Source organism: Lycium ferocissimum, chromosome 1 (genome assembly GCF_029784015.1).
Source record: "Lycium ferocissimum isolate CSIRO_LF1 chromosome 1, AGI_CSIRO_Lferr_CH_V1, whole genome shotgun sequence".
NCBI lineage: Eukaryota > Viridiplantae > Streptophyta > Magnoliopsida > Solanales > Solanaceae > Lycium > Lycium ferocissimum.
This window is the reverse complement of record NC_081342.1, coordinates 17,046,188-17,073,410: the sequence shown is the minus strand read 5'-3', so window position 1 is coordinate 17,073,410 and position 27,223 is coordinate 17,046,188. Positions and strand designations below refer to the sequence as shown.

At 36.7% G+C, this 27,223-nt stretch overlaps 3 protein-coding genes across 3 annotated transcripts; 2 read left to right on the top strand and 1 right to left on the bottom strand.

Annotated features, from left to right (window-relative positions):
- Nucleotides 1-6,518: 6,518 nt before the first annotated feature.
- LOC132062667 (uncharacterized) lies at nucleotides 6,519-7,457 on the top strand. The gene has a single exon (XM_059455204.1). It carries the CDS (start codon nucleotides 6,519-6,521, stop codon nucleotides 7,455-7,457), a length of 939 nt encoding a protein of 312 aa, XP_059311187.1.
- A 5,060-nt stretch (nucleotides 7,458-12,517) lies between these two features.
- On the top strand, nucleotides 12,518-18,112 carry LOC132050606 (uncharacterized protein At1g03900). The gene is made up of 4 exons (XM_059441959.1): nucleotides 12,518-12,899; nucleotides 13,960-14,170; nucleotides 16,981-17,265; nucleotides 17,683-18,112. The coding sequence occupies exons 1-4, from the start codon at nucleotides 12,616-12,618 to the stop codon at nucleotides 17,749-17,751; spliced, it is 849 nt and encodes a 282-aa protein (XP_059297942.1). The 5' UTR covers nucleotides 12,518-12,615; the 3' UTR covers nucleotides 17,752-18,112.
- Nucleotides 18,113-19,572: 1,460 nt separating this feature from the next.
- On the bottom strand, nucleotides 19,573-26,975 carry LOC132050596 (protein CHROMATIN REMODELING 8). The gene is made up of 7 exons (XM_059441955.1): nucleotides 26,863-26,975; nucleotides 26,145-26,696; nucleotides 25,567-25,975; nucleotides 23,031-23,874; nucleotides 22,043-22,652; nucleotides 20,854-21,303; nucleotides 19,573-20,640 (listed from the first exon to the last, which is right to left on the bottom strand). Exons 1-7 carry the CDS (start codon nucleotides 26,953-26,955, stop codon nucleotides 19,957-19,959), a joined length of 3,642 nt encoding a protein of 1,213 aa, XP_059297938.1. The 5' UTR covers nucleotides 26,956-26,975; the 3' UTR covers nucleotides 19,573-19,956.
- Nucleotides 26,976-27,223: the final 248 nt, after the last annotated feature.

Here is a 27,223-nt window from a genome sequence, read left to right as displayed (position 1 = left end):
TGTAATATACCCTTATTTCTAAAAGCCACATCTCATTAAATACTTGGCATCATTTGATTGGTTACCCTCATATAATTTACTAAACTCATTAAATTTAATCTAAGTTGACCAGATCAAACCATCTAACCCGTCAACCCGCCCGCCCCAAATTAAATCCCCCATTTAATCGATTTAGAACCCTCCAACCTTTCTTTATCTTCTTACTAGGTTCTTACAAAATTATTCAAATTTCTTCGTAGTTTTCTACAGACATTAGTCTTGAAAGTTTCCATTCATTGCTGTCAAGAAAATTCTACAACAAGTACACATTTATTTATCCCCCTTCTTAAATATATACCCTCTTCTTTCATTTAATTTCTCTTCTTGAGCCTCATGACATGGTCTAGTTAATTTGTCTAATGAGAAAAAATATTATGTTTTGAAATTTCTGTATTTGGTTAAAAGTTTTAAATTTTCATGTTTGAGAGTCTTGAAAACTTAATTTTGTTTCCTTTTGAAGTGAATCAATACAGCCACTTCCAAGATTGATTCACAACAAAAAATAGCAAAATATGAAGTTTAATTGTGCCATTACATAACATTGAAAAACTTAAAAGGAACAACTACTTGAACCAAGTCACTTATGCCCTAATGCTTGCCCCTTTTTGCCTTCAACTTCCCAATTTTCTTCTCCTTTGCTAATTCTAACTGATTTGAGGTCACACATGGTTTACCTCTCCAACCCAACTTTCTTGGTAAGTATGGCATATTAGTAGGCCTACTTACACTATTCTCATAACCCTTGAAGCCAATTTTCCTTGAACCAGTTAGTTGTTGATGCATCTTCTTAAGTTGAAGCCTAGTTTTAGCTTCAGATATCACCTTAGGCCTAAAAATTGGCTGATTATCCTCATCATCATCTTCATCAACAAGTGCTCTTGAAGGTGCAACTAGTTGGTTATTTGTAGTTGAAGATGCATCATTGTTTTTGGCAGACCTCTTTGAAGGTGCAGTAGCTTTGTCTTTGCCTCTGTTGTGGCATGTTGCGCTACAGTGCCCACATGTCATTTTTAGACCTTTTTTTGAATTCTTCCACAGCCCCTCCCTCTTGCTTGCCTCATAATTTTCCCTTGTTCTCTTAATCTTTGGTCTGCCAACCATTTTATGTATTTTTGGTGGCTCCATAGCGTGAAATGGATCAACTTTCCAGAATTTGTCACCTCTAACAGGTTGTATCTTATGCATGTATACCAACATATAAGCCTCTTTTGAATACCACCAATATATCTCACTCAGTGGTTCTTGTTTGCCATAAAGTAAAGCTTTAATGGCATGAGGACATGGAATTCCTGTCAAGTCCCATGTCCTACATGTATACTTCTTCCTAAGTGGATCCACAACATGTTTATCTCCACCCTCAACCACCTCATACCCTAAGTCTCCATTACCTTGAACTTGACAGCTTTGTGCAATGATTCTGAAATCATTATACAAATCCATGGCATATGGGCTGAAATCTCCCGTCCAAGTTCTTGCCTCATCTTCAAGATCTTTCAAACCTAGTCATCACCTATACATAACATTCAAAATAAATAACAATGAATGAGACATATAGTAAACTGTATCAAACTCAATAGCTCCAAAAAATAACTTGCTAGCTACATTATATGGCTATGATCTGAATAGACCTTGTAACATTTGTTCTGATCTGTCTATACAATTGCCCTATTAGTTGAGTTGGAAACAAATGGAGTAACTGCTAAGTCTGTGCTACCACTTAGCCAGTAAAAATGGGCAAGTAGATAAGAAACTTTGAATTTATGGTTGCTTTCAAGTATGCATTTCAAACAAACAAACAAAAACAAATATCCGGCAACCCAATTGCAATAAAAAGCACAATGTGAAATTCAATTTTCACATTCAAGAAAAATTCCCAAATCGGTTTTATGTATAAAATGCACAAGGGTTCCTTACTAAAGGTACATGTTGCAAATACCTAATATGCATTCTCTGAGTTTCAAAATTTTTAGCTCCCCCATTTTGATAACTAATTCATCCTATTTTCTGTTGCCATCACTGATGCTTATCTCCCTTCTTTGTGTTTAATTAACTAACTATAGCTTTTGGTGAACCTATGGTGATTTTATCTTCAAAAAGTGGCTAAATTTATTCCTTAGAACACAAGGTGAAAACTCAAGAAAGAGAAATCTGGGATTTCCAATTGTAGCTTCATTTAGACCTGGCATATTGGTGCTTAGAACATTTACAGTATCAAATATTACATTTTTCCTAACTGTAGCATCATTTAATTATCCTAATTGTAGCATCATTTAGAGCCGGCTTATTGATTCTTTGAACATTTACAGTATCAAATATTACATTTTTCCTTGCGTTTTGTTTCCTTCATACTGTATTCTTACATTCTGTTTGTAGTATGTACTGTTCTGAGATTAGAGGAAGGCAAAGAATGCATTATAGTTGGGACTCTCTACAAGCACATGAAGCTTAAACCTTTTATAGAAAAATAGATATAGAGATATACTCAGCAACCCATAGAATATACCATGTACATAAATACTGACAAACTCAAATAAAGATTCCATTTTTACACACAAAAAAGGTACCAAATCAAGATCCAAGAACATCCAAATCTCCAGAAAAACTAAAAACTACCCCTTGTACTAAATCAAGAAAAACAGATATACTCAGCAACCCAATTGCAGTAAGAAGCACAATATAAGAGATCAGAGACCAAAATTGCAGTAAAAGATCACTGGAAACATTTAATCTACCAAAACTATCTCTCTCAGCATTGTCACTCTAAAGACATTTTAGCACAAGATTTGGTAAGACAGAATTCTAGGAAAGAGAAGTTAAATAGATATACCTTTATTCTAATATCTTCCAACATCATGATTATTGGTTTTGTCCTTGCTTCTTGAATTCATTTGTTGAATGACTCAGTAAAATTGCTTTCAACTGAGAAGTTCTTGCAGACTGTGTCAAAATAAGCCCTGCACCAGTGATCTGCTAGGCACCACAACAAATCTTTGACAGCTTCTTCAGACACAACACCCATGGAATTCAACTGATCATGGATTTCTTATTCATATGTGCTCCAAGCAGACCACCATGGTAACTTGTTCGTCTCTACACCCCTCCAAGCCCTGCTTTAATGTGCCTTACACCCCATTTGTGGTGTGCTTTGGGAAGCAGATGAGTAATAACATCAATCAATCCCTATAAAAATCATTAGAATAACAAGTTAAAGCACATCAACTATACAAAATAGAAAATCAGAAACTAATAATACAGGCAAACAAATACCTTTTGCATATCAGACATAAGTGTCAATCCTTCACCATCTGCCAGCTGTAAAGAATTTCTCAACAACTGAATGAACCATTTCCAAGTTCTGGATGTTTCTCAATCCACTACTGCCCAAGCTAGAGTATAAAAGTGCTTTTCTGAATCTTGACCAAGGGTAACCAATAAAATTCCCCTACACTTCCCTTTCAAAAATGTGCCATCGAGCCCTATAAATGCCTCAAACCTCCTCCCCCAACCACTTTTCAAAGCTTGAAAGCACATATAAATTCTTAGAAATCTTCTTTTACCTTGTTCAAGAGCCTCTTTAGTTATGTTTATCACCACATCAGTACCAGGATTGCTATCCTTCAATTCTTGAGCATAAGCCTCCAACCTATTGAAATCACCAATGTAGCTACCCTTCAATTTCTATACAATAAGTCTTTTAACCCTCTTCATCTTTGAAGCACTAATATTAAGTGAAAATTGATCATCTAAATCCTGTCTCATATCTTTCACCTTGTACTTAGGATTATTCTGCACTTTGTTCTTGCAGTAATGTGCTATAGCTTGTTGAGTAGCTCTTCTATTCTTAAATGCTGGCTGACAATTATGTTCTAATTGTAAGGTCTTAATCTTAAATCCCTGATTCTTGTTATCTTCATAAATCAAACACACAAAAGGACAGCCAACATCACACTTATATCTGACTCTATGACTGTCACCATGATCAACTATAAGTCCTTTCTTAGTAGAACCTAGTAAAAGCTCACAACTCTTTTAGCTTCATCAAGATCCTTAAAGCTCATACCCTTTTCTAACAGTAAAAACCTGTCTAGTTTCTCATTCACTTCCCTATGCTTTTCCTTTCTAAAAAGTTCCAATTCTTCACTGTCATAGTCACTAGGAACTGGTTCATTGTCATCATCCTCTTCCTCACTTGACTTATAATCAGTTCCTACATCTACTGATACAAAGCATGGTTCTTTATGATGAATGATGGTGGAAGCTGAAAGATTATCTTCACTTTCATCTACAGCAAAGAATTGCAAAGACACAAAGCTGACTAGACAGAGAAGATTGAAGTGTTCTAATGCCTGCATCACTCTCAACCAAATAATATCTCCCGAGAGGCCACCGTGACCAAAGAATCGTTTTACCATCCTAAAACCTAATTTTTCGGTGTATTCTTTACATATGTCTATATAACAGCAAGTCCGGATCACATCCCTCCCACACATGGTTCTGTTTTTTATGTAGACAACTTGAGGATTCAAGACTCACTTGCCCCCATAATTAAAGACTAAATCAACCTTGTCAATCATCCTTCAAGAAAGGCACATGGCAAACATAAAAGAAAGGGAAACAAGCCCATTAGAACATTAAAGAAAGGGAAATAGAAAGCTGCATACACAACAATTGAATAGGGAATAAGGAATCTACCAATATTTATGTGAAGACAAGAACAAGGGAAGAGGGACCACATGCTTAAAAAAAAATAGCATACATAGACAAAAGCATTGAATGAAGTACCCAAAACAAACAAAAATTGAGCTATGCATGAAAAAAAAAAAAAAAAAAACTACACCTAACATTCATAAATACACCTAACAGATACACATATACACAATACAAAAACAGAAAAAGAAAAAAAAAAGGCAAGAAATAAAGAGGAAAAAGCATATAAAGTGGTCTGACCAACAAAAGATTCCAACTCGAAACAACAATCAACAAAATATTCCAACTTGAAACAACAATTAAAAAAAACCCTAACTTGTGACACTTCATATAGTGTGATAGAGACCCTAACTTGTGACACCTCATATAGTGTGATAGAGTAACAACAACAAAAGCATATAACACATGGAAGATCAACAAAAACGACAACATACATCAAATCGCGCACACAATAAAAAAATTCTAAAACCTAACTGAAAATAAATAAGCAATAAGTAGCAAAATCTTACTTCAAAAGGAGGAATACAATTCGTATAGTCCAAATCTTCACCCAACGAACGTATTCAGGCAAAAAATAGCTTGATTTTGGCCGAAAATTAGTTCAAGGGTTCTAGGGTTTTCGAAGTGGTTCAAGCGGCGGACTGATTTTTTTAATGAAATGGGTAAAGGGTTTGTCGGGTAGATGGGTTAAATGAAGTGGTTCTATTCTTTTAGTTGATGGGGGATTTAATTTGGGGCGGGTCAGGTTGACGGGTTAGATGGGTTGATTCGGTCAACTTAGATTAAATCTAATGACCAACTTAGATTAAATCTAATGAGTTTAGTTAATTATATAGGGTAACCAATTAAATGATGCCACGTATTTAATGAGATTGAGTTGTTAGAAATAAGGGTATATTAGACCCAAAGATGGCGGGGGTATTTGGGGGCTCAAAGGTGGATGGAGGGTATTTTTGCACCAAGTATAATAGTTCGAGGGTATTTTAGGCCCTTTTCTGATAATTTTTATTGTCTCTTAGATTTAACCGATACACCGGCCGATAACCATTATATAATTACTAACCCGATACTGAACCCACTGATATCTTATCAGTTGGCTAACAGATTAGTACATTTAAAAGCCAATAATCGATAACCCAAACCGTTAAGCGTAATTATCCATCTGATAGGCAGCCCTATTAATGATAAAATCTTTTATCTCTCAATTTCTGTTAAATCTAACGAACATAAATTGTTAAAATTTGACGGAGACTAAAGATATTACTTCCTTCGTTTCAATTTGTTTGTCTGGTTTTGACTTGACACGGAGTTTAAGAAAATAAGGAAGACATTTGAATCTAGTGTTTTTAAACTAAAAATATGTTGATTATACCAAAATACCCTTTAATCTTGTGGTTTTAACTCTTAAATATGTTATGTGAAAAGTTAGAACCAAGGACCAAAAAAAAAGACATTTTTTTTAACGGACTAAAAAGAAAAGTAAGACAAACAAATTGAAGAAAGTGTTATAAATATTATTACAATATTGTGATGTTTATCTTTAGGAGGGATTTTAGGGTTTGTGACTTTGGCACCAAGTCAATTCTCTCCTATAAATAGAGATGTTCTCTTCATTGTATTTCATCCCTCATAAGAAATAAGAACTCTCTTCTCTCTTGTTCTACAAATATTCTTGCTTTAGTTTATTGTTCTATAACATGTTATCAGCACGAGATTCTACCGTCTCAAGAAATTTTTGAAGGCTAAGGTACTATTTTTATTCTCTCTATTTTATGGCTAACCTTACAAAACTCGAGTTTGTTGCCCTTGATATTTCGGGCAAGAACTACCTATCATGGGTGCTAGATCTTGAAATCCATCTTGACGCTATGGGTCTTGGAGACACCATTAAAGAAAATAATAAAGCATCCAACCAAGAAAATGCCAAGGCTATGATATTCTTGCGTCATCATCTTGATGAGGACCTGAAAATTGAATATCTTACTATTAAGGATCCACTCGTTTTATGGAAAAACTTGAAAGAAAGGTATGACCACCTGAAGATGGTCTTCCTCCCAAAAGCACGACACGAATGGATCAATCTAAGGCTCCAAGATTTCAAATCAGTTATGAAATATAACTCTGAGATGTTCAGAATTACTTCTATATTGACACTATGTGGAGAAAAGATTAGTGATTCTGATAAGCTAGAAAAGACGTTCTCCACTTTTCATGCCTCGAATGTGCTCTTGCAGCAGCAATATCGAGAGAAAGATTTCACAAAGTATTGTGATTTGATTACTCATCTTCTTGTGGCTGAACAAAATAATGATTTGCTGATGAAAAATCACGAGAATCGACCTACTGGCGCTGCACCACTCCCCGAAGTGAATGAGGTGTATGCCCACCACTCCAAGCGTGGAAAAGGTCGTGGCCCCGGTCGTGGTCATGATAATAGTCGTGGTCGTGATAATAGTCGTAGTCGTGGTCGTGATAATGGTCAAAGAAGAAATTATTTTCATGGTGTTAATCACTCTTCAAAGAAAAATCACCACCGAAAGGGGAAAAAGAAGGATGATAGGCATGAAGTGCCAGAAGCACGTGGCTCAGAAAACAAATGCTATCGATGTGGTGGAAGTGGACACTGGGCACGTACCTGTCGTATGGCGAAGCACTTGGTTGAGCTTTATCAGACATCAATTAAAAGAAAAGAGAAAAATCCTCGAAGCTAAGTTTATCTCTGAAAATCAAATTGACATCACACACTTGGATGTGATTTTCTTTGAGCACCAAAGGAAAGATAGGTCACTTGATTGGTGATGGTTAAGTGGTTAGAGATGATTGAGTTGTTTATTTTAATTTTTGCTAGTCGTTGTAGTTAATGAATAAAAGACCATGTAACAGTAGTTGTTTACATGAGTACTATTTTTAATTAGTCTAGATTTAGTCAGTTTGTTATAGTTAGTTATTAATAAAATTTTAATCTGATTCGTCGTGAGTAAATCATTAATGAAGGTGCAAATTCTATAACCAATTTGGTTAAACATTATACACCGCAAGAGTTCTATTATATACATATAACTATTTAATTTCCATTTTCTACTTGATATATATGGAAACGGAAGAATAGAGAAATGGTAACAAAGTGATTGGGTTGGATTAAAAGTCAATCATGTTTTTCACCAAATATTTTAATATTTGTTATTCCCGTCTCTGCATATTGCTTTACGATTGATTCTCACGTGATTAAGGAATAGCATGTGTAAAATTTTTATTTTATGTACTTGCTTTACACTTCGTAAATGCTTATTTTTCCTAATTAAAGAAAAGGAAATTATGGGTACAGTACTATTTATAGCGATTGTTTATAGCAACTCTGTTAACCATAATTTTTAATTTCGAGTCCTTGTTTCGGTATAAGAAATTTTTGGTTATCCACAAAAATGTGTTATTAGATTAGTCTATTGACTTAATAAGTTAAGTAAATATCCTACATGATATACTGGCTTGGATTATTATATTGAAACGTTGTATTGGTGTGTAGTTTCATTTGTTTGTAACACTTTGGTTTGTATTTAGTTTACTGGAATTACTAATATTTAGTATTTATTTTGCTTTGTTTGTGTCATTTCATTCGAAGATATGGATAACTCTCAAAGTAAGTTTGGATTAAAATCCAATTATGAAGACATATGTTTGATTGATTCTACTACCACACGCACGATCTTCAAAGACAAGAAATATTTTTCTCATTTACTTATGGGTAAGGCAAATGTTAATACTATTTCTGATAGTACTAATTTGATTGAAGGCTCCGGAAGAGCCGCCATAATTTTGCCTAAGGGAACAAAACTCATTATAAAGGATGCCATGTTCTCTCCTAAGTCCAGAAGGAACTTATTAAGTTTTAAAGATATCCGTCAAAATGGATACCATATTAAAACAATGGGAGATGAATCTTGAATATATTGGTATCACCAAGAATGTCTCTGGCCAGTCAGTTGTTATAGAAAAGTTCCTTGCTTTGTCTTACGCTTATATTGGACAAACATTGCAGTAATTGAGGCACATTCTGTCATAAACCAGAAGTTTACGGACTCCAATACGTTTGTACTTTGGCATGATCGATTGGGACACCCTGGATCTATAATGATGAGACGAATTATAGAAAATTCAAATGGGCATCCATTAAAGAACCTGAAGATTCTTTTAAACATTGAATTTTCTTGCCCTTCTTGTTATCAAGGCAAGTTAATTATTAGGCCATCACCTACAAAAAGGTTGAGTTTGAATCCTTTTTTGGAATGTATACATGGGGATATTTGTGGACCAATTCACCCCCCTAGTGGTCATTTAGATATTTTATGGTCCTAATAGATGCTTCTTCTAGATGGTCTCATGTGTGCCTACCGTCATCTCGCAACACAGGCATTTGCGAAATTATTGGCACAAATCATTCGATTACGGCACAATTTCACGATAATCCGATAAAGTCTATTCGCCTTGATAATCTTTGCGAGTTTTCATCCCAAACATTTAATGATTATTGTTTATCAATTGAGATAAGAGTTGAACATCCCGTAGCTCATGTTTACACTCAAAATGGCCTTGCAGTCATTAATTAAACGTACGCAATTGATTGCAAGACCATTACTCATGAAAACGAGGTTGCCCACGGCTGTGTGGGGTCACGCTATTTGCATGCAGCAACACTTGTTCGTCTCAGACCGACAAACTATCATAAATTTTCTTCGTTGCAATTGGTTTTTGGTCATGAACCTAATATATCTCATCTAAGAATTTTGGATGTGCCGTATATGTGCCTGTAGTACCACCACATCACACCAAGATGGGTCCCCAAAGAAGATTAGGAATATATGTTGGGTTTGAATCGCCCTCCATTATTCGCTACCTTGAACCATTAACCGGAGATTTGTTTACTACTCGATTTGCAGATTGTCAATTTGATGAGACAATTTTCCCAGAATTAGGGAGAGAGAATAATGAAATAAAAAGGGAAATTTTGTGAAATAATTCATCATTGTCTCATCTTGATCCACGTGCTTCTATTTGTGAGCAAGAGGTTCAAAAGATTATTCACTTGCAGAAAATAGCAAATCAAATGCCAGACGCATTTACAGATTTGAAAAGGATTACCAAATCACATATTCCTGCAGAGAGTGTCCCGATTCAGATTGATGTCCCTATAGGACCATCTACTAGTGTCATAGCAAATGAGTCCAAAGCACGCCAGAAGCGTGGTAGACCATTGGGTTCCAAGGATCGAAATCCTAGAAAAAGAAAAATAAATGGTCGAGATGACACTACAAAAGAGCCTCATAAAGAAATTCAAGATTTGAACAATACTGATATTCTTGAAGAAATCAATGAGCCTGAGACTCAAGAAAATGAGGAAATATCAATTAATCCAATTAATGTTGGGACTAATTTGAATCGATTGGAAATAAATGTGGATTATGTCTTTGCCTATAATGTTGCAACAAGAATTATGCAAGATAGTGAGGATCTTGAACCCCATACGGTAACGAATGCCAAGAAAGATGTGATTGGCCAAAGTGGCAAGAAGAGGCAATTCAATCAGAGTTAAACTCGCTTACCAAACGGGAAGTTTTTGGACCTGTAGTCCAAACACCTAATGGCATTAAACCTGTTGGTTATAAATGGGTTTTTGTGCAAAAAAGAAATGAGAAAAATGAGATACAAAGATATAAGGCACGCCTTGTTGCACAAGGATTTTCACAAAGGCACAGGTGTTGATTATGAAGAGACATACTCCTGTTATGGATGCAATAACGTTACGTTATCTCATTAGTTTCGTTGTCCATGAGAGACTTGAGATGCATTTGACGGATGTGGTTACGACTATCTATATGGATCACTTGAAAATGAAATATACATGAAAATCCTCGAAGGATTTAAGATGCACAAGCATGTAGTTCAAAGTCTCGGGAAATGTATTCAATCAGATTACAAAGATCATTGTATGATTTGAAGCAATCCGGGCGCATATGGTATAACCGCCTTAGTGAATATTTGTTGAAGGAAGGCTATACAAATGATGCAATTTGCCCATGTGTTTTTATAAAGAAAGTAATATCGGAGTTTGTTGTACTTGCTGTATATGTTGACGACATAAACCTTATTGGAACTCCTGCAGAACTCAAAAAGGCAATTGATTATTTAAAGAAGAGATGAAAGATCTTAGAAAGACAAAATTATGCCTTGGTTTGCAAATTGAACATTTGACAAATGGCATTTTTGTCCATCAATCTGCCTATACAGAGAAAGTGTTGAAACGATTTTATATGGATGAAGCACATCCATTAAGTACTCCGATGGTTGTTCGATCACTTGATGCGAATAAAGATCCGTTCCGACCTCAAGAAAAGAATGAGGAAATTCTTGGTCACGAAGTACCATATCTTAGTGCAATTGGTGCACTAATGTCTCTTGCCAATACCACAAGGCCTGACATAGCATTTTCAGTTAATGTGTTAGCAAGATATAGTGGTGCTCTTACAAGGAGACACTGGAACGGAATTAAACACATATTGAGGTATCTAAAGGGGATTATCGATTTGGGCTTATTTTATTTTTGCAATTGCAGTCCCAATCTTGTTAGTTATGCCGATGCAGGGTATTTATCTGACCCACACAAAGCTAGATATCAAACAGGCTATGTATTTATTTGCGGGGTGCTGCCATATCTTGGCGATCTACAAAGCAGTCTATTGTGGCTACCTCATCAAATCACGCTGAGATAATAGCTATTCATAAGCGAGCCGAAGTGAAGTTGTGTGGTTTGAGGTCAATGATACATCTCATTCGAGAAAAGTGTGGTTTGAAATGTGATAAAATACCCACAATCTTATATGAAGATATGCAGCATGCATTGCCCAATTGAAAGGAGGATTCATAAAAGGAGATAGGACAAAGCACATTTCACCAAAGTTGTTCTTCACACACGAGCTCCAAAAGAATGGTGATATCAACGTGCAACAGATTCGTTCAAGTGATAATATGGCTAATTTGTTCACCAAGTCTCTACCAACCGCAACTTTCGAGAAGATGGTGCACAAGATTGGAATGCGAAGACTCAAATACTTAGACTGAAGTTCTCATCAGGGGGAGTTAATACATGTTGTACTCTTTTTTCTATACAAGGTTTTGTCCCACTAGGTTTTTCTTGTAAAGTTTTTAATGAGGCAACCAAAATGTATATTATTAGAAATATGTACTCTTTTTCCTTCACGAGAATTTTCCCCACTGAATTTTTTTTTAGTAAGGTTTTAATGAGGCATATTATCTATCGAAATAGACATCAAGGGGGAGTGTTATAAATATTATTATAATATTGTGATGTCTATCTTTCGGAGAGATTTTAGAGTTTGTGACTTTGACACCAAGTCAATTCTCTCCTATAGATGTTCTCTTCATTGTATTTCATCCCTCATGTTAAATAAGAATTATCTTCTCTAACGTTTCACAAATATTCTTGTTTTAGTTTATTGTTCTATAACAGAACGTATCTTTTTAGTGTCTAGTATAATAGCTTTGTGTTGAATATTTTAGGATTTGATAGAATCTTATGTTTTGTCCACTGTTTTCATTAAATCTAACATACACAGTTCGATCATATTTTTTACGGAGACGAAAAGTGTTAACTTTTGACAAACTTGGACCAAAATTGGACCATTTTTGTCATTTTCTCGAAAATACATTGAGGGCAAATAAGTAAAATTCTCAACTCCAACACGTCTCTTCTGTCCTACCAAAAACAGCAACCACCTCCACTCCAAAAATCTGAACTCAAAAACACCTGAAAAGACTGATTTTCTTTTCTTTTTTGTTTTTGATCTCCACAAGACGATGTCGTTCGAGGAGGAAGATGAAGAATCGTTTGAGCACACGCTCCTTGTAGTGCGTGAGGTATCCGTTTTCAAAATCCCTCCACGTCCAACTAGCGGGGGTTACAAATGCGGTGAATGGTTACAATCCGATAAGATCTGGACGGGTCGGGTCCGGGTCGTATCCTGCAAAGAGCGTTGCGAGATCCGACTCGAAGATCCGAATACCGGAGAGCTATTCGCGGCGTGTTTTGTGGGGCCCGGACAGAGAGAGAGCTCGGTTGAATCTGTTCTCGACTCGTCGAGGTAACTGTGAAAAAATTTACATTACTTGTATGTTATGATGATTTGCATTAATGTGGTAGAATATTTACTTTCTTTTTATGTTACTCCCTCCGTCTCAATTTAAGTGTATTAGTTTGACCGGATAAAGAGAGACTTTTGGATCTCGTGGTCTTATATTAAAGATGTGTAGTAGTCCATTAGAGGTTGTCTTGGGATTATAATTCCTGAACTAATTGTTTAGCCCACCTGGGAGGTGGGATAAAATAATACCAAGCTTGATGGTATAAGATGGGATATCCAAGACTAAGCCCCCGTGTGGCCATAAGAATTATTCACTTTATTCCGAAATTTTTTTTTCACTTTTTTCCGGAATCAGCGTTTGGCTGTGAGAATTCCGAATACAACTTCCGGAATACCAAAAACTCAAAAAATTTATTTTTCAAAAAATTTCACTTTTTTCACTTTTTTACAACTACATTTCACCAAAAACTAAAATTTCAAAAACTATGGCCAAACACAACTCCAACTCCAACTCCCAAATTCCAAAAAAAGTGAATTTTTTTTTTGGTATCTATGGACAAACGGGGCCTAAGTTTGGGAAAAATTGTATACCTTGTTCGGTTGAAGGTATAAGTTTTCAACCAAAACAAGGTGTAAAATTTATCCCAAACTTAATCCCGGGATATGCCATCTTATCCCGCCTAACAAATGACCCCTTAAATCTTGTGGTCTTCAACTTGCCATGTAGAATGTTGGAATTTGAAAACTTACGAATTATAGAAAGAGTGACTCTTTTTGAGACGCACAAAAAAGGAAAGTAAAACACTTGAATTGGGACGGAGGAGTATGGTTTACTTCAAAGTCTAGGATATACATTAATTACATACCAATATGTGGTTTGCTTTTAGTTTAGCATCTATAAAGAAAATAACATACTTCCTTTTTATTCTATTTTCTTTACTTCTCTGTAATGTAAATTAGTGATGTATTATTTTATATTCAATGCAAGAAAAATTAATACAAAGAGTTTTCATTCTTTCTCACTTCGATTTTCTCTCCCGTTTCTTTGATTCCATAACAGGTACTTCGTGTTGAAGATCGAGGATGGGAGAGGGAAACATGCGTTTGTAGGGTTAGGGTTTAATGAAAGGAATGAAGCGTTTGATTTTAATGTGGCGTTATCTGATCATGAGAAGTATGTGAAGAGAGAGATTGAGAAGGATGTTGGAGATGGTGAGGCTGGTGATGATAATCACATTGATATTCATCCTGCCGTTAATCACCGATTAAAGGTTTTATTTTTTATTCTCCTACATTCCTATTTCTTCAATTTTATTATTATTTGTTGTTTTCTTTGCTTCAGTTATCGTATTGCTCCATCTGTTTCAATTTATTTGTCTTACTTTCCTTTTTAGCCTTTTTAAAAATAATGTCTCTTTCTTTTCTTTTTTTTTTTTTTTTTGGAAACTCTTTAATTCCAACTTTCCACATGACATGTTTAACATCACAAGATTAAATGGTATTTTGGTACATTCTACGTTTCTTTAATTTAAGATTATAAAATTCAAAAGTCTTCCTTACTTTGTTGTTGCTAATGTTATTCTCTACTGTATTTTCTTTTCATTCTTATTTTGATATGCTTTACTTGAGCTGAGGGTCTATCGAAAACAATCTCTTTACTCTCATGAGGTCTGCGTGCACTCTACCCTCCACATACCCCACTTGTGGGATTTCACTGGGTATGTTGTTGGTTCTTGTTACGAAAGAAATTTGCTTTTCAGTTTGTTAATACAGTTGCTTGGAGAGGATAATTGAATAGTAATTGAACCTAAATCATATGCATTTGAACTATCTGATAGTGAAAACTCCCTAGGATAGATCATCCTAAAAGAACTCATTTTTAACTTACGGAAAGTCCCACAGGAAGTTTGTGAATGAGTGGTTATTTGATAATGAACCAAGAATATCTGTCCTTTTGCTAATCAACAACAACAACACATCCCGTGCAATCCAACAAGTGGGGTCTGCGGAGGGTAGGATGTACGCATACCTCACCCCCTACCTTTGTGAGGTAGAGACTAGGGGTGGGCATGGTATAGTATTGGAAACTTCGGTCGGTAATTTCTGTTTTCGGTTTTTAAATATACTTTACCCATTACCGTACCAAATTAATTCGGTATGTTTCGGTATTTTTAAGTTGGGTTCGGTATTTGCTGATACAGTAAATCGGTAACCATAGTTTGTTCGACTTCAACTTACATATACTCATATAATAGAGAATTACGACTTCGGCTATTCAAAAAATGTCTCAATTATATCATACCAACACCTTAAGCATATAAAAATATTCAAAAGAAAATATAAGCAATTCCCTTCGTTAATCAATTACACAAAAAGGACTTGTCGATTAAGATAGAGTAGTCAAAGTTCCAACGTCTAAACAATTAGTTTTTTTTATTAATACTAGTTTATATATTTGTTAGTATATTAATAATATATATGAGTTGTATCTGTAACTATATACTGTATGGTATTTGGTATTTAGTATTTCTCTTATAAAAATACTGAATACCGTATCGAATACCAAATATTTTTAAAGTGCATACCAAATACAATAATGCCGAAATCGCGATATCAAAAATTTCGGTTTTAGTGTGGTAATCGGTATCTACCTAAATTGCTCGGACTTGGGTGCTTATGTCCAATACGGGTGCTTATGTCCTAGGTCCTTCATGATCTAAGTTTAAAGATTCGGGGATATGGATCCATGTAGGGATACAGGTGCGGGAATTCAGCTAAAATTAATTCAATTACCTAAAAATGAATTATTTGTCTAAATTATGAGACATTATGTGAAAAACTTACAAGGTATTTCGAGGCGAAAATATTGATCAAGAGGAAAATCCTAGAAGGATATATAAGGAGAAGGACTGACATAGAAATTTCTATAAACAAGGTATTTCGTTTTCTTCAATTTCACCTTAGTTTTTGTTTTGATTACAAAAATCTCTGTATTTGTCCTGAATTTCTCCGTCGATTTTGGTTGAAGTACCCAAAATCAGTTGACCATATCTAGTACGGAACCCGCACCCACACCCACGCTTGACAAGGGTGCGGCATCGAAAGTGAAGAGTCCGAGTAATTTAGGCATCTATCGTACCATGCCCACCCCTAGTAGAGAGGCTGCTTCCGATAGACCCTCAACTCAAAAGAAAGGTATCCGGCATAGGATTGTAAGAAAATAGACAACAAAATAGCAAGATACAAAACAAATGCACCAATGGAAAAGAGGAGAGTCCTTTTGCTAATTAGGATGGGTAAATTTGTTAGATGCTTTTTGTGAATGTTCCCGTTATAAAATGAGAGCTGGATATAATGATCAAGTTAGGTAGGAATTTAGCTAATACAGGACTAAATTCGAGCAGATGCTTATTCGAACAGGCAAAAGAGAAGATGAGCGTATTTTGCAAATCTAGTATGCTTCAAATGTCTAATTTTAGATTAGAGCTTAGAGATTCTTTTACCATGACTACACCTTTTCTTTTGGCTAGTGTTTGGGAGCATAAAAACACTTGCCATGTTTGATTCTTAATCAATTTTATGCATCTGATTGGGTGTTTGTTTCTTTTTAGTTTTAAGTACTGATGCAAGGAAAACTTGAACTAGATAAAGCGGAATCTGATTCCGTTTTATCTAGTTCACTTATACTGAATCTTACGGAGCCTGCTTGCGTACACATGATTCGGACCTGATCATAGAAGAGATTCTCTCTAAGCGAACCAGCCTATCCTCTTTGAAATTACATCCCTGCCTCTCGTCTAACTCGAGTTGCCCCGCTCGCCTCTGAAAGCGTCCTTCCTTCTCAATGCCCGGGCATCCATCTATGATGTTATGTGGATTCCGACCTGATAATTTGTTTCCCTGATTTGGTTTTCTTGTTATGATCTTCATTTCTCCAGTTCCTTGATCTTCTCATTCGGACTTAATGTTACTCGCGCTGTCCCAATATGCATTCAAAATTAATTGTAATCATTGGATTATCCTCGATAACAATCTCTGCTATTTATCTAAAGTTAATAACTTTTGGTAGTTTGGTGTATAGGAAGGTGAAACAATCCGGATAAATGTGAAGAACAAACCATCTAGTGGGACAGGCATGCTTTCAGCTGTGGGATTGGCAGCAGGAACAACTGGAGCTGTGAAAAAAACCCCAGCCCTTGCGCCTCCACCTAGTGGAGGTAACAAGATCAGGTCTCCTCTTCCACCCCCTCCGAATGATCCAGCCATTTCTCGAAAGACTTCTACTACTCCCAGTATTGCTCTCAAGGGGTCAAAGGAAAGTGCCAGGAATTCCACCGATCCGCTTTCAGATCTCTCTCAAATCGAGGTATTGTCATATCCCTTTCCTAATGCTTCCTATGAAGGTAGCTATTTGCATACTGCTTTCAGTCGAGAATAATAGCCAACAGTGACTTTGATCAACAAAACAATCTAACAGACGTTTGGAATCTTTTGGCGACTTGGTTTTACTATTGTTGCCTGCTCTAATGAACACTTGTTCTGCAGATATTGATGAAATATCTCTTGCTATCATAACATGTGAAACATAGTCTGGTTGGTCTATTCAAAGAACAAAACATATGTGTGTCACTTGTTGATTGGAACTTGAGTTTCAATGGTTATGTTCTTTTATGACTCATGTGATGTTCTTTTTACCTGTTTGCTATGACTTCATCATGAGCAATTATTTCATGTTGAAGTGATCAAGTCTTTTAATATCAAATATCCTTATTGGCATCTACAGAGAAGCCTTCCTTCTACCACTGGATCTGGATCAAGTAAAACTACAGCAGCTGGATGGGCAGCATTTTAATTTTTTGTGTGTTAAATATGGCTTACATGTATGATCGCTGTTGTATTACCATAGAAAGATAGACCGGGAATCAGAAAATGGAAGAGAAATATGTCATGGTAGTTTTTCCTCGCATTTTGGAAGATAACTGCGGTGGAATATGTTAATGTACTCGCTCGACATCCTAATCGAGCTTCTGTATTACATGCAATAAGGAAAATATCTTATTTTACACAAATGTCTGTCGAGCATTCCGGAAGTAACTGATTTATTGCACTGAGATGATTTCGAAAACATATTCTTATTTATATTTCATGTAATTTAACACTTCCAAGTCCTTGGTGTGATCCATTAAGCTTATATGAGTTGAGATGCTTTTATTTGTTGTGCTCTTTTTCTTATGCTCCTAAGGTTTTTGGTATCCCTCAAATGAACTATTCCTCAAAAAAAAAAAAAAAAAAAAAAATTACTAGAGCTGACATCTTGGTGCTAAATAGCTAAATGATATCCTTACTTTTTCGAAGAAAAATTGTCTTCCATTTGTTCTTGTCTGTCAATCAGTGTCAAAAATACAGACTAGATGTAAAGCAAATAATGACGACCATGATAAGTTGCTTCGGTGCTGCTAAGACGCCATGCATGGAATAAAAAAGGATTAACATTTCTTCCGAGCCTTGAGAAAAATTAAGTTAGTGAATCAGTACGCATAAATAAAATTTGGAGTTTAAAGTTTTTGAAACGTTTTCCAAGGAAATTTTCGAAGTTGTAAAGTACCTAAAGTGTGTATAGTAACTTACGTTCCTCATATTTACTTTCTTGTACTCATTTGAGATCTAGAAATGTTAGTACTGTGTACGGATAAAACTGACGATACAGGCACGCTCGGTTTCCCGTTGTCATGGTTATGCTCGGTCACGATACGACCGTCTCACCGGGAACGAGGCTTCGAGCTCGGGCCGAGATGAGGCGATAAAGGAAGGGCGGTTGACTGCCATAAGGAGAAGACCGAAATATCCGCCCTCAACCGGATAATTCGGCGTCGATCTCGGTAAACAGCTGTCACCAGATTTCTTTTCTTTATTTAGAATTGTACTAGGGTTGAAACTCCTCTACTATATAAAGAGGAGGTTCTCATCCATTAAAGGGGTAGAAAAGAAAAAAGGGAGAAAGAGTTCATATCAAAAATAATAAGAATCCTTTGAAACCATTCTCACTTGTTCTTAAATTCATCTCTATTGTTCACCTTGTAAGTACTCACCAGAGGGTGTCAACCTTGGTCTACGTACCCGAGATCAGACATACTTAATAGTTGGTCAGATCTGCTTCTTAATTTACTTATTGCCTTATCTTGCAATTTAATTCATAATTGAATTTAGCCACATATCTTTGGCATCACGAATAAATTTAATTGTTCTCCGTTTTAAGGCTAAACAAGTACTTAACTTCCTTTTTTCGGGTTCTCCATTAAATATATTTCCCAATTTCCTCTAGCTTCATCTTCCCTTTCTTCAAAATGAAAATGACTAGACGATGTTTCCTCCTGCTGCAACTGTCTATTTACTAGCTTCCAACCACTGATTCAAAAAGTATCAACAAAACAATAAGAAGTTGAATTCTATTGCGCTCTCGAGGGAGAAATCGTTCCTTCGCTTTGAGTAACTGAAATGCTTCCAAACAACTCAAGAGGTGACAATTGAATTTTCTCACTTTGTTAGTTTGTTTACTCCTCCAAGGTTCAACTATTTCAACTGCAACCAAATATAAGTCCATTGATTAAGTTTGCCGCAAAATGCAGCTTTTGTGTATTATGCGCATACTGAAACCAAATGAAACGGGCAGCTGTAAGACAAGCAAAAGAAGAATTATTATTTTTTTGTGCACAGGAATTTTTTTTTTTTTTTCGTGCACAGCTTTGTTTCCGGAGTATCAACTATTTGCTGTTACAAGAAAAATCAATGACTTATGGGAAGCAGAAACCTATCCAACTATGTACACTGCCCATAGGTCCAACTACCTAGAGTATTATACTGACCAAAGATGCTGAGAACTAAAACGAAAATCTCTCAGCCTAACGAATGCGTCACCTTGACCCTCGAGGAATGGCAAACTTCTAACTGAAAAATGAAATTTGAATCACTTGAGATGTTCTAGTGGCAATATGATATTTCATTTCTGAGAAAGCACAGAAGCGGAGTTCATGGATCATATGTTTGAACTAGGAAGGCATTATTGATCCTGATATTCAGGCTTTAGAACCCAGAAAGATCCGCCAGGGTTTTTCTCCAGAATCGCAATTTCCTTCAATAGATTCTTGAACAGTGGCAGATCCTTTGATGGTACCCTGTCCCTGAAATAATCTACAATACTGGCTGAATTGGTCTTTCCACCTCTCTGTTGTATAAATGTACAGATCTGGCGAACCAACACTTCTGGCTGAACCACATGGCTAGAAGATGCACTCCGGTGCCCACTACTTAGAGATCCTGCTCTGCTGTTGGAGGTTGAAGCCGTTGACATACCAAACTGATGTACAAGTCCATCACTAACAGCTTTCTCTTGATTCCCCCTAATCCTAGCCAATAACTCCGCTGAAGATAATGCTTTTCCAGCAGATGCCCCTGCAGCTAAAGCATTTGTCCTGATAGCATAGTCACTCGATGATTCTTCAGATGATTTGCTGGTTAATTGAGGATTAACAGTAGAACCAAATTTCTTTTTAGCAGATGATGGCCCTCCAGCAGCTCCTGATCTGCCAGTCCAGGTTGGCACTGCTACACTTTCACGGCTTCGAAGCATTCTTGATTGCCGGAGTGCTTCTGCAGCTCTTTGAGCTACTTGGGAAGCCTGCTCCTCTAGCTTCAACTTTTCTTCATCATGAGCATTCATGATAGCATCATGATTCATTGCACTCTGGCAAAGCAGAAAAGATAAATAAGGCAAGTAAAACAAAGAAAATGACTGATAAATAAAGGTGATTAAAAGAATATGAAAAACAGGAGCAAAATTTAACTCAAAACCCAGGATTCAGATTACATTGAAACAGAAGCACACGGTGACAAATGGACTACGGGTACGGGAACACGAAGCATACTGCGCACTGACTTGCAAAAATAGAGAACTTACATGGATCCCATGAGCATCAAAAAGACCCCGCAGGATACTTGTTTCTTCATCTAATTCCCCATTGTTGTTATCATCTCCCGCTTTTCCCTTGGTATCTGAGTTGTTTCCCTCGCCAATCTTGGACCCATTATCCTTTTCTGGCGGTGCTTTAAAATATGGTTTATCTTGATTATCAGGAGCCCCAACAATGTTCACATCTTCAGCTACTTGGCTGAATATACTAGATGTTTCTGTAGATCCCCCATTGCCATCATCATTTAATGTAAAGAGATCTTTCATATCTCTTGCTTTGAAAAATCTTCTTTGCTGCGGGTTTTTCAATATTTTGTTGGTAAGAAAGTGCTTGTAAATCTGTCGATGATACACCTTCTCCTCAATGGTTCCTCGGGTAATCAATCTATACACGGTAACATCTTTTTTCTGACCAATACGCCAAGCACGCTCCCTGGCCTGTCCTATGTAAAGGTCCCAATTAAAAACATTGAACAAATATAAAGTATTACTTAGACATCCACCCCACCCCTACTAAAAATATTTACTTAGATATCCACCCTAGTTCAATAAAGAACTGAATACACCTCTCCTCTCTTCTAATTTGACAAATATCTAAGACCTTTCCTCTAGTTTGTTCTTCACTTGTTTGTTTTATTTTATTCATTTTGCTTGTTTATATTTAATGTTAAATCACACTGACAAGTGACAAGCTACCAGTATTCTCCTCTGTAAGGAAATTTAAAAGAGAAACTTAATTGTTTGGGTTCAATTTTGCACTTCAATGTTACTGTATTTAAATAAGAGCAAAAACCTTTCACAGCTCCCCTATATCTCATCCAAAAAAATAAGCATTCACAGCTCCGCAAATCCCTTTCCCCCAAACCGTACTGTAGTGATTAATCTTATCAAAACCTTTGTAACCGATTTAATCATAAGTTGCATCCTCAACTTCTGGACGGGTTCACTACCTTAAACCTGTTTCTGCATCCTCAAATTTTTTCTTTTCTTTTCCTTTTTTTAAATATTCATTATCATTTTTTTTAAAAACGAAATTTGAAGCATTAGTCAAGGGGCTAAAGTATAAGAAGCAATATTTGATGTCCAACAACACAAATCAGCCTGTTGTCTAGGGATCAAGAATCTCAATCTCTCCATAATTGGAAAATCAATAACAAGAGGATAAGAGTACAAGTACCTGCATATCAGTTGATGGGTTCCAGTCTGGATCAAAAATGATTACTCTGTTAGCTCCAGTCAAGTTTGTCCCCAGACCACCAACTTTTGTTGTCAGGATGAAGATGAAAATATCATCTGTATTGTTAAATTCATCTATCAAAACCATCCTCTGCTTTACAGGAGTGACACCATCCATTCGCCTATAACTGAATTCACATGTAACCAGAAATTTCTCAAGAATATCCAGCATCTGTTGAGTTTGAGAAAAAAGGAGAACACGGTGCCCCTGTTCCTTCCATACCTTGAGCACTTCTGCAACAACTTTCATTTTTCCACTGCGTTCAGGATTTCCATAGTCTGGATCTCTACCGGAGTGTTCTCTCTCGAGAAGATCGGGGTGGTTGCAAATTTTCCGCATAACATCGATTCCAGAGAGAGAGTTCCTGCTCCCATCAAAGATCTGTTCAACCTCAGAGCTGGCAAGAAAAGCTCGGTAAACAGATCGCTGCTCTGGTGTAAGGCTACAGAACAGGACATGCTCAGTTTTCTTAGTGAGATTAGCATTGACATCAGCTTTCATCCGCCGGAGGAGGTAAGGCATGATTAAGTCACGCAACACCACAGCACATCTGCATATCAACAGCGCAAAGCCACAGAATGAACCACAAAACTCAATGCCACATCCCCTTGTGGGGACCACCTCAAATCCCCTCCAGGGTCCAACATGCGCCAAGTTCTAAATTTCTAATCAGTATTATCCCATTTTTGGCTTCTTTTTAGTTTTACTTTTGTCCTCACAGGGCAAGAGGTCACTACTACAGATTTCCTTTTCTTCATCTTTAATAAGTTCATCCAGAATTAAATATAAAAAAATTGAGTAAAAATAGAAAAAATAAATACAAAACATAGATAGTCCCTTTGCCTCCGACTTGGATAGAAGCTAAAAATCAGGAGTAGAAAGTAACTACGGAAATCTACATAGCTCTATTATGGGATAAAACACCAACCTGTAAGCTGTGGAAACCTGCAACGGTGTTGCATTAGCATAACCCCCAACAGATATGGGAACAGCAAATTCAGCCTCAAACACAGGTAGAACTCCCAACTTTCCCGGGAAGACAAAATCAAACAATGACCACAGTTCACTCAGCTTGTTTTGAATTGGGGCCCCTGTCATTATGATACGGTGAACAGTCTGGAGCTGCTTGCATACAAGAGTAACTTCAGCATTTGGGTTCCGAATCCGATGCCCTTCATCTAACACTGCATAACCCCATTCAATGTCAATTAATTTCTCCCCCAATAGACGGAGTTGCTCATAAGTGGTGATCAATAGCCCAGAATTGGATCTTACAACACGAGCTATCACGGGATCCCATTTTTTGGAAGTCTTAGAAGATTTGTTTCCTTCAGTCTCACTATCGAGCAGATCTTCGCTTTCATAGTCACTTTCAGAATCCACTTGCTTCTTTTTACTTGATAGATTATGAGCTGAATCATGTAATATCTCCACGTGGAAGCTGGGATACCATGTTTTAGCTTCCCTCTTCCATTGCCTCAAAAGTGTGACCGGACAAATAACAATGCTTGGCTTATACATATCGCTAAAATGCAGTGATCCAAGAAAAGATAAAACCTGTATGGTTTTACCAAGACCCATCTCATCTCCAATTATCCCACCAGCTCTTTGACAGTGAAGTTCCCACAGCCACTGCACACCAACCTTCTGATAGTCAAAAAGCTTGTTAAAGATAGTTTCCGGGATTTTGAATCCACCTTCAAGTTCCACAAAAGAAGGTTCTACATCTTCAATATCCCCTTTGTTGTCCTCATGACTGGACGTATTGACATCTTCAGCAGACAAACAAAGTTTAGTACCTTTTATATACATCTTTGTCTATATGATGTTCATATGTGAATGTTATGACCCCCACCCCCAACCTTTCAACCAATATCATTCTGCTTGAACACCAAAATGTTTAAGAAACCATATAGCAGAATACAGAAAGATTCAAACTTACAGTCTAAATATTTGACATCTTAACTAGCACTAAAATCTAGAGTCTCTATCAAGCTTACCAATCATAGCACTAAGACTACTACATCAGGCTACATGAAACCGATATGAGTTCTAGCGATGGAACCTCTAAAATCCATTTCAGATGTTAGCTTATTATCCAATCTTGTCACTCCATTTCAGATGTTAGCTTATTATCCAATCTTGTCCCTAGAATAAACATACCACATGCTGTTGGCTTTGATAGGCAAAACTTAACTGCAACAGAGTGGCATTATAAAGCTATTCATGTTTGGAGGAAAATATATCATGAGCAAACAAAACTACAAAACCAATATAATTTCTCAAGAAGAATTTGCAATGCATCTAGAATATTAGCTAACAATCAAATACTTATACAGGACGGGAGGAGAATATATCACAAATAGCAATCTGTTCTGTATTTATTAACAATATCAGAGCGAAACACACACACATATTTTGTGATCATCATCCCAATTGTGCTCACAGGTTCAAAACTTAGGAAGCAGGGGTAGGCATTCGAACCAAAATTTTTGGTTTTTAGCAGCTCAGACTTCGAAATTTCAAATTGCCTTCAGCCTTCCATCAATCCTCTTCAGTTCTTTTTTTTTTTTTTTTTTTTTTTCAATATCGGTTTTCTCTTCCTGAGGTTCCATCTTTTTCCCTGATTAGCCACAATTTCTTCTTCCATTAACAGCATTTCTAATCCCTATTCATCACTATATAAAGTTGCCGTCACGCAGTTCACAGTCTTCAGACTTTAGCCTACAAATTTACAAATTACCGTTGTCGGTGACTGTTCACATTGCTTTTCCAGTTCAGGTAAGATACTTATGGTTTGGGATCCGAGTATGCGACTCTGCTCAAAGTTATGTTCTGAAGCAGTTCAGCCTTTGAAATCTGTACTTTCTCCTCTCTGCCTATAGATTTCAAAGTAACTGCTTTTTAATCTTATTTTGTTTTATGCTGTTTCTCTGATTGTATGTATTTGTTTATTTATTTATGAGTGGATTTTTCATAGTAAGTTGTGAGGTGCATTTCAAATGTGAATATAATCCTTCTTCCTTAAATCAATTTGCAGACCAGCTTATGCCCTTCAAGTTAAACTGTCATGAACCAAAGCAGGCCTAAATTAGTCATCCACTACCTAGCTACTAGTATCTATTTAGACTTACTTCAACCAAACAAAAAGTCACCAACTGGTAAGGCCCAAACTGAACCAATATAAACCAAACCGAACTAATTTCAGTTCGGTTTCAGTTTTCCCTTTTATCAACTAGAAAATCTCAAAACTGAACCGAACAGACTGACAGCACACATCCCTATAAGGGACCCCCCCCCCCCCCCCAAAAAAAAAAAAAAAAAAAAAACTCCACCCCGCTCGCACTTAAATACCATGCTTTAATCAGTGCCAAGGTTTGAGCTCGTGACGCATGCCTAACCCAAACTTCACGCATTGCGTCCTTACCACTAAACATAGCACAGAAGCATGTGAATAAAGATACCTGACACTTCGTCCTGCCTAAGCTCACGAGATGCCAACTTTCTCCACTTCTTGCTAGGTAACGGCCTTTTCTTCTTTTTAGTACCTTCTCCATTCTTCTCTGTTGTAATCTCTAATGATTGAGGGATTTTTAGGGGTTTTCTTAGTCTTTGGAAAGGGTGGGTTGGTGCATCAAGTTTTGGTAATGATGCAGAATCAAGCAACTTGGTGGTTGGACGAGCTTGAGCTGCCTGTGAGATTGACTGGACAGCCTTGGCTATACTGGTGGAAGCAAGGTCATCACCATTACTGTTTATATCAGCTGCAGCACTTTGTCTACCAGAAGACTCTGAATCATGGATCCGACGTTCAAAGCCTTTGAGCCTGTGGAAGGGGGTTAACATTCCTTTTCTTACTAGTGCATCTCTTTCCTGCGACAGAGGTAATATGAGATTAGCATGAGAACTCCATATGCTTAGGTATGATACTAGATGCTTATGTTGAAAGAAGTACTTCTTATTATTGACAAACAAACACGCACACATGTAGCTTCCACCTTATAAAAATCTTTTCAATTTACAGTTCGTAAAAACCACATACTGTTTCCACAAATCCAGAAGATGCTGCAGCTAACACTGCATCAAAATCATCATCATCATCCAGCAATGCTGTCTTCCGCCGTTTGCTCTTCTTGTTGCTTGACTTCTGAACTTCTTTCGCCTTTCTTTTGAATTTAGGTTGATCCTTAACAAGATCTCTCATCAACGCATCAGGCGAAGTATCATTAGCAAATTTTGAAAGTTCATCCCTGAGTTGAGCCTTTCTTTCGAGAAGACTTCTTAGACGATTATCAGCTAAAGCATGTTGAAGGTTTGAATCATCCAGAGGTGCCTGAATCATGCTTTGCTCACTCTCCGTATGCTTTGCCTCGCTGCTACCATCAGTATCAGGGACTTCCTCCTCAGTTCTTCTAAAGCGCTCCAAGTGTCCAAATCCATCTTTAATCGCATCTATTTCTACTTCTACTGCTCTCAATTTATTAAACAAATCTAATTTCTTATCATGTCCTTCTTCATTTTCTTCCTTCCTTTCCACTATCTCTTCTTCAGCAATCCCTGTAGCTTCATTACTCTCCCCAACGTGCCTTGTTGCCTGCCAATATATAAACAAATTTGGTAACCAGTAACACAGAGAAGAATCAATCAGCTACAAGAGCTAAAGTGCATTATAAACATCTAAGCATCTCACAAAACTAGTCAAAGTTGTTATTGACAAAAGGTTTTCAGACAAACAGCATTTCCAACTCTGCAGAACAAACCTTGTCCAAGACGTCACGTTCAATATCTTCGGGATTTGCAGAGGTCACACCCAAACTGCTGAGTAAAATCTTATCTTCCTCCTCTTCTTCCATTTCTCCTTTTCCTGTGAGCAAAAGAAAACAACGAAAAACCCCTTTCAGCAATACAATTCTCATTCCTGATATTCAAAGTTTAGTGCTCTATGCATACCATATAGTAGTACATTTTTTTTTTAAATATACAAGTGGAATGTCATATAGTTAAGCATATAAGTACATCAGACAATTAAATTCCCCTGATGCATGATCACTACAATTCAAAGCAATCAATAGGCTGTAAGACTATATGTGCAGGAAATAAAGCTGGACTATGACTTAACGA